Here is a 19,144-nt window from a genome sequence, read left to right on the forward strand (position 1 = left end):
AAATATAACGTAATCATTTTTGGCATGATATCCTCATACAGGAGTACATGTGCACAGTAATTAGCTTGGTTGTCTCTTCCTCCAATCTTTTCTAGTGCTTAATTTCAGGATCGGTAATAAAGTTATGCCATAAAGCGTTCGTATTCATACCCGAACGTGAAGTATTATAGATGATTACAATCATTTTTTCTTTATTTCATTTTGATCATTGGACAAATCGGCATAGAAAGACAAAAACTATCCGAGAGCAGAGACCCGTCATTTATTGTACTATATTAATGTTTGCTTTTATATGCTTAAATCCTGCCATGTTGTTTGTCGTTTTTTCTACCGACTGCAATTTATTAACAGTAACATGTTTTTGTCTTTTGTAATTTCTCTCGCCAACATTTCGTGCAAAGTCATTTGTTCGAAAATGTTCCCTTAAAATTCAAATTGGATGAAAATAAATCAAAGAAACTTCATTTGGTTATGTGTGTCTGTTTAATTCATCTGTCTGTCTTGGGTGTAATACTTCGTACAAAATAATTTGTTCACGAAATATCTTACCCCGAGTTCATATATAGCGGGTATAAATCAGAGGGAAGATTCAATCTCCGAGATACGGACCTACCTGTAAACATTGTGTAAATTTCAACATCAAAGGGCACAGCGGCCAGGTATGATCCGACAAAGCGGATCTAAAGAATTCCAGGATCAGAGGGGAAAATCATCACATATTTTACGTCTGTTAGTGTTTTATTAATTTATTACTATTGCTTATCATTTCTACTATATGTTATCGCGGCTCAGCAAAAATGAGTCAACATTTTTGGGATAAGGGTTCAAACGAATTGCAGTTTCTTTAATGACATTTTACGTCTAGTAATTTTAAGCTCAGAATTTTAGGCCAAATGTTAGTTTTTCCCTATTTTAACACCGTTAAATGTGGCAGTTATTACACGTCCACTTCATCATGATATTTCGAGAAAAAAAATCGTTCCTAGTAATTCCCTATGCAAAGGACATTTGGTGTCATTCCTAAGATAATTTACCCGTACACTGAATTTCCTTAACTCATTTATCTCTATGGTTCCACATATTCTGATCTTTTTCCAAATATACTGATTTTAAATATTATTTTGGTTAGTGTTGTTATATTTTCTGGTCCTTTTGGATCAATTAGTCCATCCGATATCTTTGCAGAATTCGACTGGAGCCGGTGCTATGGGGCGTAAGGGATGTTGCACTATCCATTTAATTTTATGTCCGGGTCTGCTATTACTTTGCTCGATTGCAAATGATCTTCTTATAGATTTTATTACACCGAATTTCAGAGTAATCTAAAAATACAAGCTGGTGTTGAAACCACGACTAAGAACGAATAAAAGAAATGATTTTAAGACATGGTGTGAAATTATTACTGGTCAGAAATGTAAATACATTCATCAGATGTAAAAATAAATGAACGTTACACAGAAATTTTTGTTTGCTGTAACTAATGAGGCAATTTTGTTTTCTTCGTTCAGTTGAAACTTATTTTTTGTCATGTCTTCAGTGACCACTGGGTATTTTAAGCTTCTTCTTTTTATTTTTGTCAATCATGGAATATATCTGATTAACTTTGCTGATGTATTTTGCTTTGTTGTGTTTTTTTTTCATTTCTCCATTTTAATAAAATATCAGTTAATGCGGAGAACGTTCAAATAGAGTTCAAGTTCTTTGACACAAAACATAAGAAACAAAATTGCTGGTTTTCCTTTTTTAATGATAGAACATGAACTGAACGGTGAACATAACAATGCAAACAGCAATGTTAGGAATATAAAAGTAAAAAAAGGCAACGTATATAAATAAACAATAATGCTTAGAAACTGAGATTTGAGAAAGATGTGGATTTTTTATGTTGAATTAAATAAAAATGTTACGAGGGAACACAAGCATGTAGATGAGATAATTTGGACAACCTTTCCTGAAAGTAAAGATCTCACTAAAATTACTATAAACGAATAATGAAAAAAATCTGCTCCGAATGATGCTCCAAATATTGAAACTTATAGCTAGAAAAACACAAGAGATACAGACTGTGTTTCAAATAATGAAAGTAGAGAATATAGTAAGAAATATAATACTTATTGTTCCTTGACTTCTACAGGCGGCGAACTGTGCGTACATAGTCCAGTTACGTAAGCTTCATTGCACGTTACATTCATTTTAATTTTACACAGTACTTTTTGTCAGTACACGTTTGTTTTAAAAAATATAGTCATTAAACTGTAACGTCCTGTTAAAGTATGGTATAAATAATATGAACAGCATAATAAAATAAACACGGCACTTTGGTGACAGTTGAAATATATACATCATTTTAAAACGTATTCGAAGCGGTTTTGAACAAGGTAAAACAAACTTGTTATTCAGATTTCAAACCGCTGTAATTTCAATTGGTATTTCTGTAAATTTGTCCGGACGAATGTCGACGCTGGTTTGCAGAATAAAATGTTAGCACAAATGTTGAAGAGTGTTTAGTTATACTACCACCACCGTGTCTGCGGTTGCATTAAGGGATGGCTATAACTTGGCAATACGTTCATATTGTTAGTATATGTGTTCATATTTGGTATATTCATTCCGTTCATAGAATTCATTGCAGAGTTCATATTATACGCACAACTCATGTTCATAGGAGACGACAAGGAAGTATTTAGCGAGTTCATGCCTGTGAGAGTGTCTCCCATGGACGGTAAAGTATTCATGGTGTTAACATTGTTCATGGAACCCATACCAGCATGGCTCATGTGTGACATATTGCTGAGATTCGTCTGCATGTTATGATGATGATGATGATCATTTGACTTTATAAGGCCCCCATTCATACTCGGTTGGCACGGCTTACCGTCTCTCACTAACACAGGAACTGCCACTCGTCTAGGCGATGGTAACGGATTTAAATCAAGTCCTTTCTCTTGTCTTGCACGTTTTAATTTGTATCTATGATTTTGAAACCAGATTTTAACTTGCACAGGGGTGAGTCTTATAATACTTGCTAAATGTTCTCTTTCAGGTGCGGATAAATATCTCTGCTGTCTAAACCTCCGTTCTAGCTCATATGTCTGAGCTTTTGAGAACAACACTCGCCGTTTTCTCTTTTTCTGATTTGGTTCTGAACTATTTTGATCTTTCTTTTCGTCGTCATCTTCCTCTTCTTCTTCCTCGTCATCTTTGTCAATGTCGTCTGCTTCAGCCTCCGAAGACTCGCCATGTTCTGATTTCAATCGCACATGTCCGCCATTTGTCTCGTGTGCTATTTCACCAGACGATTGATTTGAATTACTGCCCGGAGAATTCATTTGTGGAAGGTCTGAAAGGCAGTTGTATCACTTTACTAATGTGCATTTTTATATAAAAAGTTAATATTTACAAAATTCCTAATCTAACTGAATGATAACTTTGCATAAATGTACAGAGTTTCTGTTTCACAAAGGAAAGTTATGCATTTTTTTTTGTAAGTTACGAAAATTGTAAATGCCATAGACCTACCAAATGTTTTCAGCATTTTTTTAAAGTTGGACGCGTAAAAATGTTTTTGTTTTTAAGTAGTGCTCTAAAGTTAAGCCGTGCTGAAAAAAAGGGAGACTAACATATCTAAATCACCAGCCAGAGGAAGATTCGTTCAACGGAGAAAGGTTATCACATGTTAATTACAGAAAGTGGACAGTTGATGAAATTTAAATATTGCTTGTTATTTATCCAGATTTGTATGACACATTCAAACAGTTTAAAACCATACTAAATGTGCGCTGAACTGCTTTTGAAGTGGATAAAGTAAATAAGAAATAGAGATAAGGGATCGGTCGGATATAACGACCTAACACCTGGGTATAAATTGAATTAGAGTTTTAACTATTTTGAGGTCAAATATAACCAATTAATTATATTTCACTTAACTGTTCGTGTTTGTATGTAAATTTGTTTCTAGCTATATGTGTCTTCACTAACATGGTTTTAGTGTCTATTTTCTTTTATTTTGAAAAAAATATATCCTAAATAACAAAAATGAATTATGCTCATAGATATATTGCTGTTGTATCCAAAATATCTTCAAATTCACATTTACGACATGTTATTAAATCTGTAAAAAAAATGGTTACAAAGCAAAGCAAATCTGTAACATAAAGTACATTTAAATTAAATTAATTTGAACAGAATTAGATAAAATCTTATCTCATTTACTGTCCCTTTAAAGAGCAATATTTTTTCGAGTCGTTTAAAATTTATATGAACAAGAAATATAGTAACTTACGGGTATACTGCATAACGTCAGAGGCGTTATTATGTAACCAGCGTGTGTAGGGATTCTCGGAAGCATCGTAACTGTAATCCACAGCCGGTATGTCCGGAATGTTTGGTATAGTTCTTAGTGAGCCTGTTGTTGTTGTTCCTGTAGCCACCGGGCTGCATGCTAACTTGCCTTCTCTCGGTAGATCGAGTATATCCTTTACATTGAAGCTGCTCGACTTCATCACTAGACTGCCGTCCATCTGTCCGTGCGAGATAAATACAAGTTCAAAAACGTATTAAGTATTTACTCGTATTAGATATGTAAATGATAAAACAAAGTTAAAGTGTTAAGATTTTAGACCTAGCACACTCATCACAATAAATCTGCACCCGCTGTGTTCTCAAGTTTAAAGGAGAAAATCGAAAAGTCATTAAGACATGCCAATATGGAAGAGGTTTAGAGCGATAGCTGTATTTTACAGTGATTTTTGTTGACATTGCAACTGTTCAATAATGGTAGGAGGACCCTAGCTTCGCTTAAGCTAATCTTCACTGAACGGCTAACGAATAGAATTCAATGATAGAAGAATGTGAAGACATGAGCGAGCTTATCATTGGACGCGGTATCCACTACAATGAATGAAATGACGGATGGGCGTTAAGCAAAGTAATACTAATCAGAGAATACGGCGATGTCTAATTTCAAACATTTGCGGTGGTATCTCACAGTCAGAATTAAAAGCTTTATTCCATTTAGAGAGCTACTTTAGGTGGCTTTATTGCCTTCTTTAATTGCTCGATTGTCAGACAAAAGTTTGGCGTTTAATTAATTCAAAACGATGCCAATTAATGTGTTTAAAATGTCTACTGCCGGGCCGATCCATTACCCCTACTGACGAAATACTTGTTATTTTATTGCAGTGAAGAGGTGATGACGATATTAGAAAACGGTTTAGCAGACTTGACGAATTTGGTCTTGACAGATAACGACCTGGGCATGAGGCAAGTTACGTAATGACCAAATATGGTGTCAACATTACTACCATCTAGCACTTCACAAAGAGCATTAAAGTTAAGTCGACGACGAATATTTGTATTTGACAGCATATAAATTTACTTGACCAGTGTTTCATTTTTGGAGAAATTACTTATGACTGTTGACAAGTATAGTGCCAGATGATAAGGAGAAAGTCATTCAGACATGCCAATATGGAAGAGGTTTAGAGCGTTTTTAGTAAATCTAGCGTTAACATAATTATCTTGTGAATAATGGTCTCGGTATGGAAACGCCCTAGTTCCAACAGAGAGATTCTTACTAACTCCTTCGACTCGTACTTGGTACTTAGTATACATCTCTCTGCTGGCACAGGGATGCTTACATACTCCAACATCGCTCAAAAGAACCAAGTTTTGCATTCTTATCATTAAATAGAATTTCATCTATCTTTTTATTCACAATATTATGTAATGTTAATTCTTTCTGATTCTGACAGTTCATCTTATTTTCACCGTTAAGTACATCATCTATTTAAAGAAATGATATGAAATCGGCAGAACTATAGACATAGATGAGTTTCGTTACTTGCCAAATTGAAATTCTTTAACTATTTAAAATGTTGGTTTGTCTAATAAACAAAAACCCTTTGCACCGGTTTCATAGCAGGAGAAAATAACTACTACTACTACTACTACTACTACTACTTATTGTTATCATTATTATTATTATTATAAGAAGAAGAAGAAGAAGTAGTAGTAGTAGTAGTAGTAGTAGTAGTAAAACTAGTAATGGGTAGTTGTGATGGTAGTGGTGGTGGTCTTTTTAAAACTGGTAATCTTTAGTGATCCCTTTCAACGCAGAAATTAATTATTATGAGGAAAATATGTGAAATTGGCCCAAAAATATTATAAAATCCGAAAATGAGTACGACAAGTTTCCATAACATTATACTGTATCCTTAACAACAGCCTTTAGGGTAAACTTGTTTTTATTTTTTTTTAGTTTCATTTTTTGTAAGAATCGGGGACCAGTTGCTGCTAAAGTCATGAATGAGCAAGTTGTCGTGGAAACATAAAAAAATGATATTTATCTGTGGTTTGAAATGAGTCATTCTGTTAACACACCTGGAAACTTTTCATTGTTCAGGTAAATATTGCCCTACAAGCGAATACATGTATTACTGTTCTGGTATTGAAGCTTCGTACTGTCAATACATATTGCATGTATCGTTCAAAATCTGGTATAAAACAGTCGTGTTTCACAAACGCTGGTATTAAACAGTCGTGTTTCAAAAAATCTTGTATAAAACAGTCGGGTTTTACATAATCTCATATAAAACAATCGTGTTTCAAACAACTTTTTTGATAATACACCGTCTTTAACAAAATCTTGTACTAGCCGAGAGGTACTACTACTAGCAGAGATGTACTATTACTAGCAGAGATGTACTGCCACTAGTTGAGATGTATTACTACAAGCCGAAATTTACTACTACTAGCCGAGATGTACTGTTACTAGCCGAGATGTATTACTGCTAGCCGAAATGTACTACTACTAGCCGAGATGTAGTGCTACTAGCAGAGATATACTGCTACTAACAGAGATATACTACTACTAGCAGAGATATACTACTACTAGCCGAGATGTACTACTACTAGCCGAGATGTACTACTACTAGCCGAGATGTAGTGCTACTAGCAGAGATATACTACTACTAGCAGAGATATACTACTACTAGCAGAGATATACTGCTACTAGCAGAGATATACTGCTACTAGCAGAGATATACTACTACTAGCCGAGATGTACTACTACTAGCAGAGATGTACTACTACTAGCCGAGATGTACTACTACTAGCCGAGATGTAGTGCTACTAGCAGAGATATACTACTACTAGCAGAGATATACTACTACTAGCAGAGATGTACTACTACTAGCCGAAATGTACTACTACTAGCCGAGATGTACTACTACTAGCCGAGATGTAGTGCTACTAGCAGAGATATACTACTACTAGCAGAGATATACTACTACTAGCAGAGATATACTACTACTAGCAGAGATATACTGCTACTAGCAGAGATGTACTGCTACTAGCAGAGATATACTACTACTAGCAGAGATGTACTACTGCTAGCCGAAATGTACTACTACTAGCAGAGATGTAGTTCTATTAGCAGAGATGAACTACTACTAACAGAGATGTACTACTACTAGTCGGAATGTACTACTACTAGCCGAGATGTTCTGCTACTAGCAGAGATGTACTACTACTAGCCGAGATGTACTACTGCTAGCCGAAATGTACTACTACTAGCCGAGATGTTCTGCTACTAGCAGAGGTATACTACTACTACCAGAGATATACTACTGCTAGCCGTATTGTGCTTCTTCTAGCTGGGATGTACTACTACTACTAGCCGAGATTTACAACTACTAGCCGAGATGTACTACTGCTAGCCGAATTGTGCTACTTCTAGCTGGGATGTACTACTACTACTAGCCGAAATGTACTACTACTAGCCGAGATGTATTACTGCTAGCCGAAATATACTACCATTAGCTGGTATGTACTGCCGAGATATACCACTTCTAGTAAAAATGTACTACTGCTAGCTGAAATTTGCTACTTCTAGCCGTGATGTACTACTACTAGCCGAGATTTACCACTACTAACAGAGATATACTACTGCTAGCCGAAATTTACTACTACTAGCCGAAATGTACCACTACTAGCCGAGATGTACCACTACTAGCCGAGATGTATTACTGCTAGCCGAAATGTACCACTACTAGCCGGGATGTACCACTACTAGCCGAGATGCATTACTGCTAGCCGAAATATGCTACTTCTAGCTGGGATGTACTACTACTACTAGCCGAGATGTACCACTACAAGCGGAGATGTACTACTGCTAGCCGAATTGTGCTACTTCTAGCTGGGATATACTACTACTAGCCGAGATTTACCACTACTAGCCGAGATGTATTACTGCTGGTCGAAATGTGCTACTTCTAGCCGAAATGTACCACTACTAGCCGAGATGTATTACTGCTAGCCGAAATGTGCTACTTCTAGCCGAAATGTACCACTACTAGCCGAGATGTATTACTGCTAGCCGAAATGTGCTACTTCTAGCTGGGATGTACTACTACTACTACTAGCCGAAATGTACCACTACTAGCCGAGATGTATTACTACTAGTCGAAATGTGCTACTTCAAGCCGAAATGTACCACTACTAGTCGAGATGTATTACTGCTAGCCGAAATGTACTACTTCTAGCCGAATTGTACCACTACTAGTCGAGATGTATTACTGCTAGCCGAAATGTGCTACTTCTAGCCGAAATGTACCACTACTAGCCGAGATGTATTACTGCTAACCGAAATACACTACCATTAGCTGGGATGTACTGCCGAGATATACCACTTCTAGCAGAGATGTGCTACTGCTAAACGAAATGTGCGACTTCTAGCCGTGATGTACCACTGCTAGCCGAGATTTATCACTACTAGCAGAGATGTACTACTGCCAGCCCAAATGTACTATTACTAGCCGTGATATACTACCACTTCTAGCCGTGATGTACTACTACTACTAGCCGAGATGTACTGCTACTACTAGCCAGGATGTACTACTACTAGCCGAAATGTGCTACTTCTAGCTATGATGTACTACTACTACTAGCCGAGATTTACCACTTCTAGCAGAGATGTACTACTGCTAGCAGAAATGTCCTGCTACTAGCCAAGCCTCTCAAGTTTATTTGCAAATGTTTATACGAGCACATTTTCATTACAAATACAATGTCCTTTACTACTGCAATCTGCACTTACAGCAGTCCATTTCTAGAACATCAATCTGCACGAGCCGGTATGGTGGGTTCTATTTGGAAAATTAGACACGTAATAGATCATTTTTATCAAATAAAAGATTAGACTGAAATTAATACTGTTCAAATAAGTACTTGGTGGAAGAAGTTTGCTAAGTAAGCACGTGAATATTTAACGTAGTACAGACAGTTGTTTATTGAAGTGCCAACATGATGAAGGAGATTTACATAAGATGTTTGAGAATACTGACAGAGAAGATGATCAGGTAAATCCTGGTGAAATCAAACACACTGTGTCAATATTCTATTATTGTAAAACACAAAATACATTGTGTCGTCTAATTTCTAAGTAGAAAATAGTCTTTTTGTATTTTGTTTAAAAAGAGCATTCAGACGAACGTGACGGCAAAAATGAATAAAATACACATTAAATATGTTTAAAGCGTGCTCTATTTATGACCTATAGTACGAAAATATCTAAGTGTGGAGTGATAACACATCTGTATATACAATTATTGTCTTTCAATTGGACAAATCGTACATACGAACACTTTCCGAGTCATTCCAACAGAAATCGGCAACAATCAGCAAACATAAAGAAGAAACCAATTTCTTGTATAATACACGCTTTTACCTATACATGAATACTATGTGTACCCGATAACCAAAGAGCTATGAATATTATAAGCATTTGCACTCAGTCTACTCAAAGAACCAAAGAGCTATGAAGATTATAAGCACTCGGTCTACTAAAGAACCAAAGAGCTATGAAGATTATAAACGCTCAGTCTACTCAAAGACACAAAGAGCTATGAAGATTATAAACATTCAGTCTACTCAAAAAACCAAACAGCTATGAAAATTATTAACATTTGCACTCAGTCTACTTAAGGAACCAAAGATCTATGAAGATTATAAACACTCAGTCTACTGAAAGAACCAAACAGCTATGAAAATTATAAACATTTGCACTCGGTCTACTCAAAGAGCTATGAAGATTATAAACACTTGGTTTACTCAAAGAACCAAAGAGCTATGACGATTATAAACGCTCAGTCTACTCAAAGAACAAGGAGTTATGAAGACACATCGCTTGAATGACTCAAACATTTCATCCAATTAAAACACGTTTCATTTTCAATATCTTGACCCAAATTAAAGTTATTTAACAGAAACGATCATCCACACACACACACAAAAATAATTCTAAGTCAACAAAAAAATCTTTACCAGTTAAAGATAGGTCAAAATACACCAAAATAGTTGATGTTGTACAACAGAAAAATGGTGCTTGTTTTAATAAAAAGTTACAAAATAAACTATTTATAGGAACAGCAAACTGAAGTAATTCTAAAACATTACAAGTCCACAAAACATTTCCTTACCAGGTGCAGATATGTCAAAATACAACTAAAAATTGAGGTACCACATGTTGTACCACAGAAAGGTGGTCTCGATTTTTCCCTCCTGCCAATAATAAAAAAGTTAAAAAAAAATAAGCTATTTATAGCAACAACAAAAGGGAAGTTATTCTATAAAAACAATTGTAAGTCCACAAAAAGGGATCAGCCAAAAAAAAAAATTTGATCAATGCATGTCAAATATATTGCCTAAGGTCTTATATGACCTTTGACCCCTAAGTTTCAGCTTGGCCTTTGAGATAGGGACCTGAGGTTTGCGCGTAAAACTCATCTCACTGAGACAAACATTTATGCCAAATAAAGATAAGATTATTCAATGCATGTCGAAGTTATGGACAAGCTCTAACATAACCTTTGACCCCTAAGTGTGACTTTGACCTTTAATGTAGGGGTCTGGGAATTGAGCGACACTCCGTCTCATCGAGGCAAACGTTTATGCTAAATAAAAAAAATGATTGCTTTATGCATGGCAAAGTAACAACCCGGACAAGCTCTAAAATGACATTGGACTTTAAGTGTGACCCTAACCTTGGGTTTACGCGCGACATCCCGTCTCATGGAGGTGAACATTTATGCTAAATAAAAAAAGCTCTAAAATGACATGTGTCCCCTAATTGTGACCTTGGCCTTTGAGATAGGAACCTGGGATTTGCGTACGACAGTCCGTTTCTTGTAGAGTAACATTCAAGCCAAATATAAACATGATTCCTTTATGCATGTCAATGCTCTTGTCCGGACAAGTTTGGACATGACATTTGACCTCCAAGTGTGACCTTGACAATTGAGATAGGAAAATGGGATTTGCACATGACACTCAGTCTCACTGAGGTAAACATTCATGCTAATTAATATAAACAAGATTGCTCCATGCATGTCAAAATTATTGTCCGGACAAAAAAAATCCGGACGGTCGCACTAACGCACATACACCGAACAGCCATTTATTTGAACGACTATGTCTTCGCTCTCCGCAAGCGGGCTCGACAAAAATGGTCGTACACAGATTATAAGAATAAATGTATTTGTGTAAATTGTTCTTACATTTGTAACAATATGACAAAACAACCCGTTCCTATACTGACTGTAAGGCCCGCTATACTATTTCATCTTCGTAAAAATACCAGGTTTGAAAAAAAGTAATGTAAAACAAGAAATGTTAATTAGCGGCGGAATTCATAAAAAAAATACCAAGATGAAAAATACAAACAACTGTAACTTGCATTTTATGAGACTGAATTTATAAAATTGTATTTTAAATTCACAGTGTTCTTTATCTGTGGAGAGCCAAACATATACAAAACCTGCAGCAAGATAAAACACCACGTATTGATTCAAACTACTTGAAGGCACTTATATGGTATTAAATGTTAATTACACTTCAATGTTCAACAACCTCGTACAAGATGGTAGCTCTTTTGCGAGCCATTATCGCCCTGTAAGTCTTGGTAAACCTGAAAATCCCATAACGTGGATATCCTTAAGATCATCAAGTGGTTAAAAACAAACAAGAGAATAGCGCCTGTTCATTGTTTTGACGGAAAGCATGCTTCTATAACCAACTAAATACCACAGGAAACGCATAAATATATCAGCTCTAAAACCTGCATAAATATAGTTGTAACGATTTTATCATTATGCTTTAACTTAAAGTTTAAGGGAACTAGTATTTTTAATCTAAGAAATGTTTTTTCCGACCCTTATGATATGCCTTACACTTGAGAGCCCTGGTAGGGCTCATCTTATTTTGTTGTTTGCTGGTATAGTTTAATTAATATTGTATATTTTATTAACAAATGTAACGCACATTTTATTTTGTTTTTAAAGATACTTTAATTGATAAATTGTAAATTATATGAACTAATAAATTATTTTAGTTTAGTTTTTTTTAAGTTAATTAAAATTGCATATTTTAGGAACAAATGTACGGTTAATTTTATTTTGTTGATTTAAGTACTGCTATTTTCAACAAAAATCTTATTGCACATTCTATGAAAATATAAGACTCATTCATTGTGTTGTTTATTTATGCTTTTTTTTATAACGATAATTATGTCTTTACTTCACAACAAAAGAAACGACTTTGCACTTTTTACTATATACACTGACATTTTTTCTGCAGGAATAAATCGTTTATAACAGGCAAGTTACTTCTAAAACCTGAAAGTAATGTATTATATTTACGGACATACATATATATACATTTGGTGACATTTTGGAGTTTTTAAAGAAAGAATAACACAATTCTGACATCAAGGAGATGTTACAAAGATGTTATCTATTTAAGGTCAAGGGAATGCTGTATAATATGTATTCAAACAGTCACTTTTTTCAAAATATGTAGTTTTTTTAGCAAAAGAAAAACGAGACGAGTTAAACACACAATCGGCGCCACTGGATTCCATATAAATCCCTAAAATCCATTTACAATATACGCAACATTTTCATTGGCCGGAAATTTGATACCAGCTTGACGGATATTATTCCAAAATCGGACCCGAAAATATCTGTTCAAATTTAATGTTCTCCTTTGCCAAACAAGATTAGAGAAAATCTTTTCGTTTACGTTCTTCCAGTTGTATAAAGTCGAAAAAGATTGGTTAGAAATGAAATCAAATGGTGTTTATACTGCGAATATAAGAGTTTACCTTTCGTCCTAAGTATATGTAAACTGAGGATATTCTCCCCGTCAAAAGAGCCTGTACAAATATATAAACGGACACTGGGATTTACAAAGGAAGCATCTTTTTGTCACTAAGACAGTACTGCTATTGTCATGGTTATATTTCTCACGAAGAGGCTTTTAACGGCGTCATTTTTGACATTTAGTGCTTTTACGACAATTTTCTTTATTCAAAATAGGTTCCGGTTAGCTGTGAACAATTAATTTTCGATAAATATCGTGAAAATTTCTTCATATTAATAACATTTTACAGACTATTCTGTATTACTGCCTTAGGTAGACGAATTTCTAATCATTCATTAAAATGGCAATTTAAACTATTATACCGTTGCCATATCATATAAAAAAACATTTCATTTTCTCCGTGTGCGAGATTTTGCAGCCATTTTATTCTGATAATGCCATTGATTTTATAATAAAAACGATCGTGTTTGCTTGTTTACATTCAAACTTGATCTCTGTGTTTTGCCAAATAGATTTGCATTTCCATTAGGTATTAGGGGTTGGCATCCAATGTTTAAAACTTTTACTATGTTTACATGGCAAATTAATTTGTTTCCTCAAGATATATGGTGTATGCATATCTTAAACATAATTTAACAATCTTAATATTTAAAGTAAAGATATTTGTCTGGGCGGCAGTTCGATCTGTTTGCCAAAACACGCACGAACTAGAAAAAAATTGTTACCATCACGTGACCCGGACCATAATTCCATGTATTCTTCTTTACTGACAGTAAAAATCGACTAGCTTTTATCTTGTGAGTTATGCTTTCAATTTTGTGGCTTTTTAAACCCTGGTAAAACAATCTAATTTTTCATCGTTTACAGAAAACAGGCCGCTTTACCAAGTAGAACTTTGGTGTCCTCCCAACGTATTTAATCACGTGTAATCTCGACTGTACAAACGAGATCTTAACTGCAGGCCTACTTTTCTACACAAGGTACAAATTAAATGGACATGTTTTGTCAAATGTTTACAAAAACATTTGAGAAAACTGCAAAACTTTCACACAATTTGAAAATGTTTGGTCTTTGCTCTTCAGCAAAAGCAGCTACCAAATACTAACTAGATAAGCTGGCTTAAAATACATATATAAATACCAGTAAATTCTTTATTGCTTACACACTGTGATAGTTTAAACATTTAATAACATGTGACCATTAACAAGATTCCATTTTTTCTATCTTTGCTAAATCAAGCATTCACCAATTAGTTAATGTTTACACGAGCCCATATAGATCAGTTTTTAAATTATTTGTGTAGCATGTTTATTTTGAACATTTTTATTATTTTTCTAGATGCGCTTCTGGCCTACAGTTTTCTCCTCCGTACATACCACGGTGACTGTGTATGTTTAGCGACGCACACATGCAGATATTTACTTGAGGACGTGATTGCGTTGCGATGTCAATCTTTTTGAAGAAACAGCATAAGTTGGTCAATACTTCATAGTGTCTCTTTGCACATTTTAATCTCTTTATCACAATTTTGCTAAAATTTTCAAGCGTTAGCTGTGAATATAATCTAGTATATGAAGGATGAAGATATTTGTTCCCATTGACGAGAACAGTCTTACTAGATCGATCGACTTAAGGATTATGAGATATTACTTCGTTACGTTTGATGCTTCTCGGATAATCTTAAGAGCTTAGTTTTCATTGACACCTTCTTGAGTGGGCAAATTATTCACAACTTAGTTATCTATGTAGTACCCACAATTAGCTTAGACATTCTGGCATTTAAAAGCCCCTTTTGTAAATCTGAAGGATGAAGTTAAGAGCGACTTCATTGTTTTGATACTAAAGATTACTGTACTTCTTCAAAATTATATTTGCGTTACAGCTAAGTGCATGCAGCAAAAACTATTTGATTTGATGTCCAAAATTTTAACACTTCATATTTTACAGCACATCTTGCAGATTTATATTGCTGTTGGAGTTTTGCACATTGAAAGGTAAGTCTTCATACAGTGCTTGATGACGCTGTAGAGCATCATTGTTTATAGCCCTCTATAGAGGTTACACACGACAGGGAATTATCTAACTATAGGATAAAACCCAGTTAGGACAACATATACAGGAACTCATCAAAACGGAAATGTATTTGATGAAAAGAATTAGTTTCTAACATTTGAACTATGACATGAATAAGCTGCAAAATTCTCGTGTGAAATAAACAGAATCTTCAGAAACTGTTCGACAAAGTGTGAAATTTGATTAATATAGGTGTGACAAACCATCATAGGAAATAATGTTCACTAACATAAGGTGATTAATGTAAAGACGCGGGATTCGCATAGTCTGTATGATAGGTTAAAGTGTATCCCTTATTTCATTCTCGTATTTGTATTGGGATTTGATCGTTTCCGCCACCACCATGTGACCAGGAGACATAGGTGCGTCAAATAGGATACCAAAATTTAGGATGGTACAATAATGGCTTCGATCTACTTAAAATTTTCAGACTGAAAAGATAAGTTAGATGACCTACCGCTGACCAGGCTTCGGCAATCGCGTCTGTTGTTGATTTCAGAGGGCTATCAGACATCATTGTCCAGCTCCCGGTGTATCCACGCCTCTGCCGTTACACGTACCCCGCCGTCGCCCAGCGCCTGCGGTTTCAGCGCCTACGCCGGCACACGAATATTGCCAGGTTCCGAGGTTTCAACTCAAGTCTGTGAAACACTGTTATTTTATAGATGCAACATTATTTGAGCACAGTTTTTGCTGTTCAGTACGATTTTCTTTTCAGAACAGTTTCAGTTATGTTTAAACACCCGGATTCAGGCAACTAATTATATTTATTAATACCGCTATGATATATCCTTGTACAGTTTGTGATGTATTCACATGTATAAAACGATATAATTTATTCCTTTTTGATAAAATAGTTTTAGTTCCGGTTTCTGTTTTATAGATGCTTTACCATTTCCGTTCGTATTTATGTTACAGGTAAACATCCGATTTGAAAATGACCTTTACATATTGAGACAATAGCTCTGATAAAACCGGGTACATCCTAAAATATCCGAGTGTGTTTATCGTGGACTGTTCTATAGACAGTGACTTACCCGCTTTAGTTTGATCGGTTGGGGACCATATTGATAAGCTTGATTTACAACATTTTATGATACCGTACTAATATGCAAATACTGTACAGTTTATGGCCACTCTTAGCATTGGTAAAAATATGTTTGTCTTTCTCGTTATTAGATGATAAAACAGGCGCACGTCCCTTTATTCTCTGATATTGTCCCTACGATTTAAAGATAGCCAATTTATAGCGGGGGTAATAATTGATAAAATAATTCATGCGAAATGCCGCTTTAAGACAATAAAATAAAAAAGTATAATGTGACTTTGCATTCATTTACATCAACTATACAAAATATGAATACGTGTTTCGGTGAAATTACCAGTGCAAAAATTCAAGAATTATAACATGTAGATCTACAGCGGGTTTTTTAAAATAAAAATATTTAATTAGTTTATGCTACTACGCACTTGTACATTTGGAATGACCTTGTATTACAGCATTTTATATAACTTCTAAATGTTTCACTAACACGTGCACTGAAGCCGCAAAAAATAGATGTAATAAATATCTTAAGAATTTTATCTATTTACATTGCACAATCAGAAATCCCTACTTTAGATAAGAGAATCGTCAAATTAAATTTAACACGGTTTGTACTGTCTCAATATAGCAGATGCATTCCGCACACACGTGCAGTCATCTACTTTATTTTTGTCATCTTCTGCACCATTTACATTTTCCATTATATGTAATTCAATGCATTGCTTTCAGTAGCATATAATAGAGAAATAACCGAAACTTTTTAGAATTTTTATCTTTGTCTATGAAAAAAAATGCAAAACATAAAACAGTTGAAACTATTTCAGTTGATAGATAGATCGATAGATCGATAGATTATAAACAATCACCTTACAATGATTATTGTAAGAGGCATCAAGGTATATGTGTATCCTCAATTTATTTGTGTTGTTATTACAAGAATATACTAATATCATTTTCAACAAATTATTATCCACTCGGATCTTCTTTTAGAAAACAAAACAAACACGTATAACTACTAGTGAACAAAGTTTAATTTTAATGGTCTAAGGTATAATGCTGTATTAAGGTGGACAGTGTGTGTGTGTTTGTGTGTGTGTGTGTGTGTGTGTGTGTGTGTGTGTGTGTGTGTGTGTTGTGTGCGTGCGTGTGTGTGGGGGGGGGGGGGGGGGGGGGCATCAGCTACCAGTAAATCGTATTCCAAAGTCTTTAGGAAGCATACCTAGTATTAATAATAATGAGGTTATCTTTATTGTTTTATCGAGATTTAGACTATAGTTTTGCGAATAGGACAAAGATATTAACCTTTTTTTTTAAATATGTGCATGATAAATAACGCCCAAGCTGAATACCATTCAAAGACAATATTTTATCAAATATTTTTCTTTTATGGAAATAATCAAAATATATGCAAAAATGATATTTGTTCGCTTATGTGACATCGATATTACCAAAGAAGTATAAAATACATTTTATTTTTATAGCTCTTTGATATAACCAAACAAAAACTACATCAATTAGCCAAGGGGGAACTTTTATAGAATACCACTTTCGTGACTTTGAAAACACGGTAGTCATCACAAAAGAAATCCAACTCTGTAACTAAAATATAACTTCAGCATATTACTGTTAGAGTTAGAAACCTTTTACGATTAATTCAAAATTCTCTGCCAAGAGTGATTCCGGATGTTGGCCCTGCGCAGGAACGGAAGTGCTTGGAAAGCTGATGACGATCTCATTAGAAACTCATCAAGCAAAATATTAGAAGACTCACGAATAATGTGCTTGAAGACTAAGCTTGCTAATACTGCACAAAGTAGATAATGACAGGCATTTAATGAGGGAGAAAATCTGCTCTATCTCCGTGCGTGAGGATACATAACACATCACTTCATACCACAACTTCCGGTGTCGATAGCTGATACATTATATAAATTTCATTCTTAATTGAAACGCATTCATCTTCATTTTGTACGAACTTAATGACACTTTTAATCAATTTGTATTAATAACAGTGAATGTTTTTCCTGAACAGAATATGTCTGCTTTAAACAATTCGACCGTGGGCGTCTACAGTTCCTGTGTATTACGTACTGTGTATATGAATGCGAGTCTATACTCATATTCGGAGGACACAGAGAGCTAAATTATAAAAAAACAGAGAAACTCTTTGCTTTGATATTGCACTAAAATGATGTTTTTATTTCTTTTGCTACATCCTCATAGTCTTTTAATGGATTGACCTAATATACATTAAATACTGCAATGTTAATGGCATTGTTATTGCACCGAGGAACGTCGTATTGGCATTCAACCTCTGGTCTTCGGTCCAATACAATTGTTAACGGAAAGGTAGCAAGACCATTATGAAATCGCTTAATTACTGACAATTTCTAACTATAGACTGCAATGATGTTTACGTAATTAATCAAACAAGAAAAAAAAAAACAAAAACAATTTTTGCTTTGAAAAAAAATCCTCTATCCTGCTTGTAAGCCTTTGAAGATTATATTCCAGATTTAAAAATTGTAAAGGTGTTCATCAACATATATTTTTTCTCCAAGATGTACTATTCAATTGGATTTGAACATGAAATGTCGATTTTTTAAAAATTGCATCTAAAAGTAAAATAAACAAGAACACGGGCAAGCGAGTTCAGTTTCTGCCAATCAAAAGTACTCGAATCTCGCCATGACTGACCGAGTTTCGCCTTCGTTCGGTATCAAAATATAATATAATGATATAAGGCGAGTCCGTGCAATGACAATACAAGTTTGTATGTAACTGCTGTATAAATATGGTACAAAAATAATATAAATAAATAATAATACATACATACGCACATACATATACATACATTTACGTGCGTTA

At 34.7% G+C, this 19,144-nt stretch overlaps 1 protein-coding gene across 1 annotated transcript; it reads right to left on the reverse strand.

The window, feature by feature from the left end:
- Positions 1-1,726: 1,726 nt before the first annotated feature.
- LOC123536135 (homeobox protein Nkx-2.2a-like) lies at positions 1,727-16,271 on the reverse strand. The gene is made up of 3 exons (XM_045318974.2): positions 15,689-16,271; positions 4,283-4,520; positions 1,727-3,340 (listed from the first exon to the last, which is right to left on the reverse strand). Exons 1-3 carry the CDS (start codon positions 15,746-15,748, stop codon positions 2,514-2,516), a joined length of 1,125 nt encoding a protein of 374 aa, XP_045174909.2. The 5' UTR covers positions 15,749-16,271; the 3' UTR covers positions 1,727-2,513.
- Between the last annotated feature and the right edge of the window lie 2,873 nt (positions 16,272-19,144).

The sequence above is a fragment of the Mercenaria mercenaria genome, chromosome 1, assembly GCF_021730395.1.
Source record: "Mercenaria mercenaria strain notata chromosome 1, MADL_Memer_1, whole genome shotgun sequence".
NCBI classification, from domain to species: domain Eukaryota; kingdom Metazoa; phylum Mollusca; class Bivalvia; order Venerida; family Veneridae; genus Mercenaria; species Mercenaria mercenaria.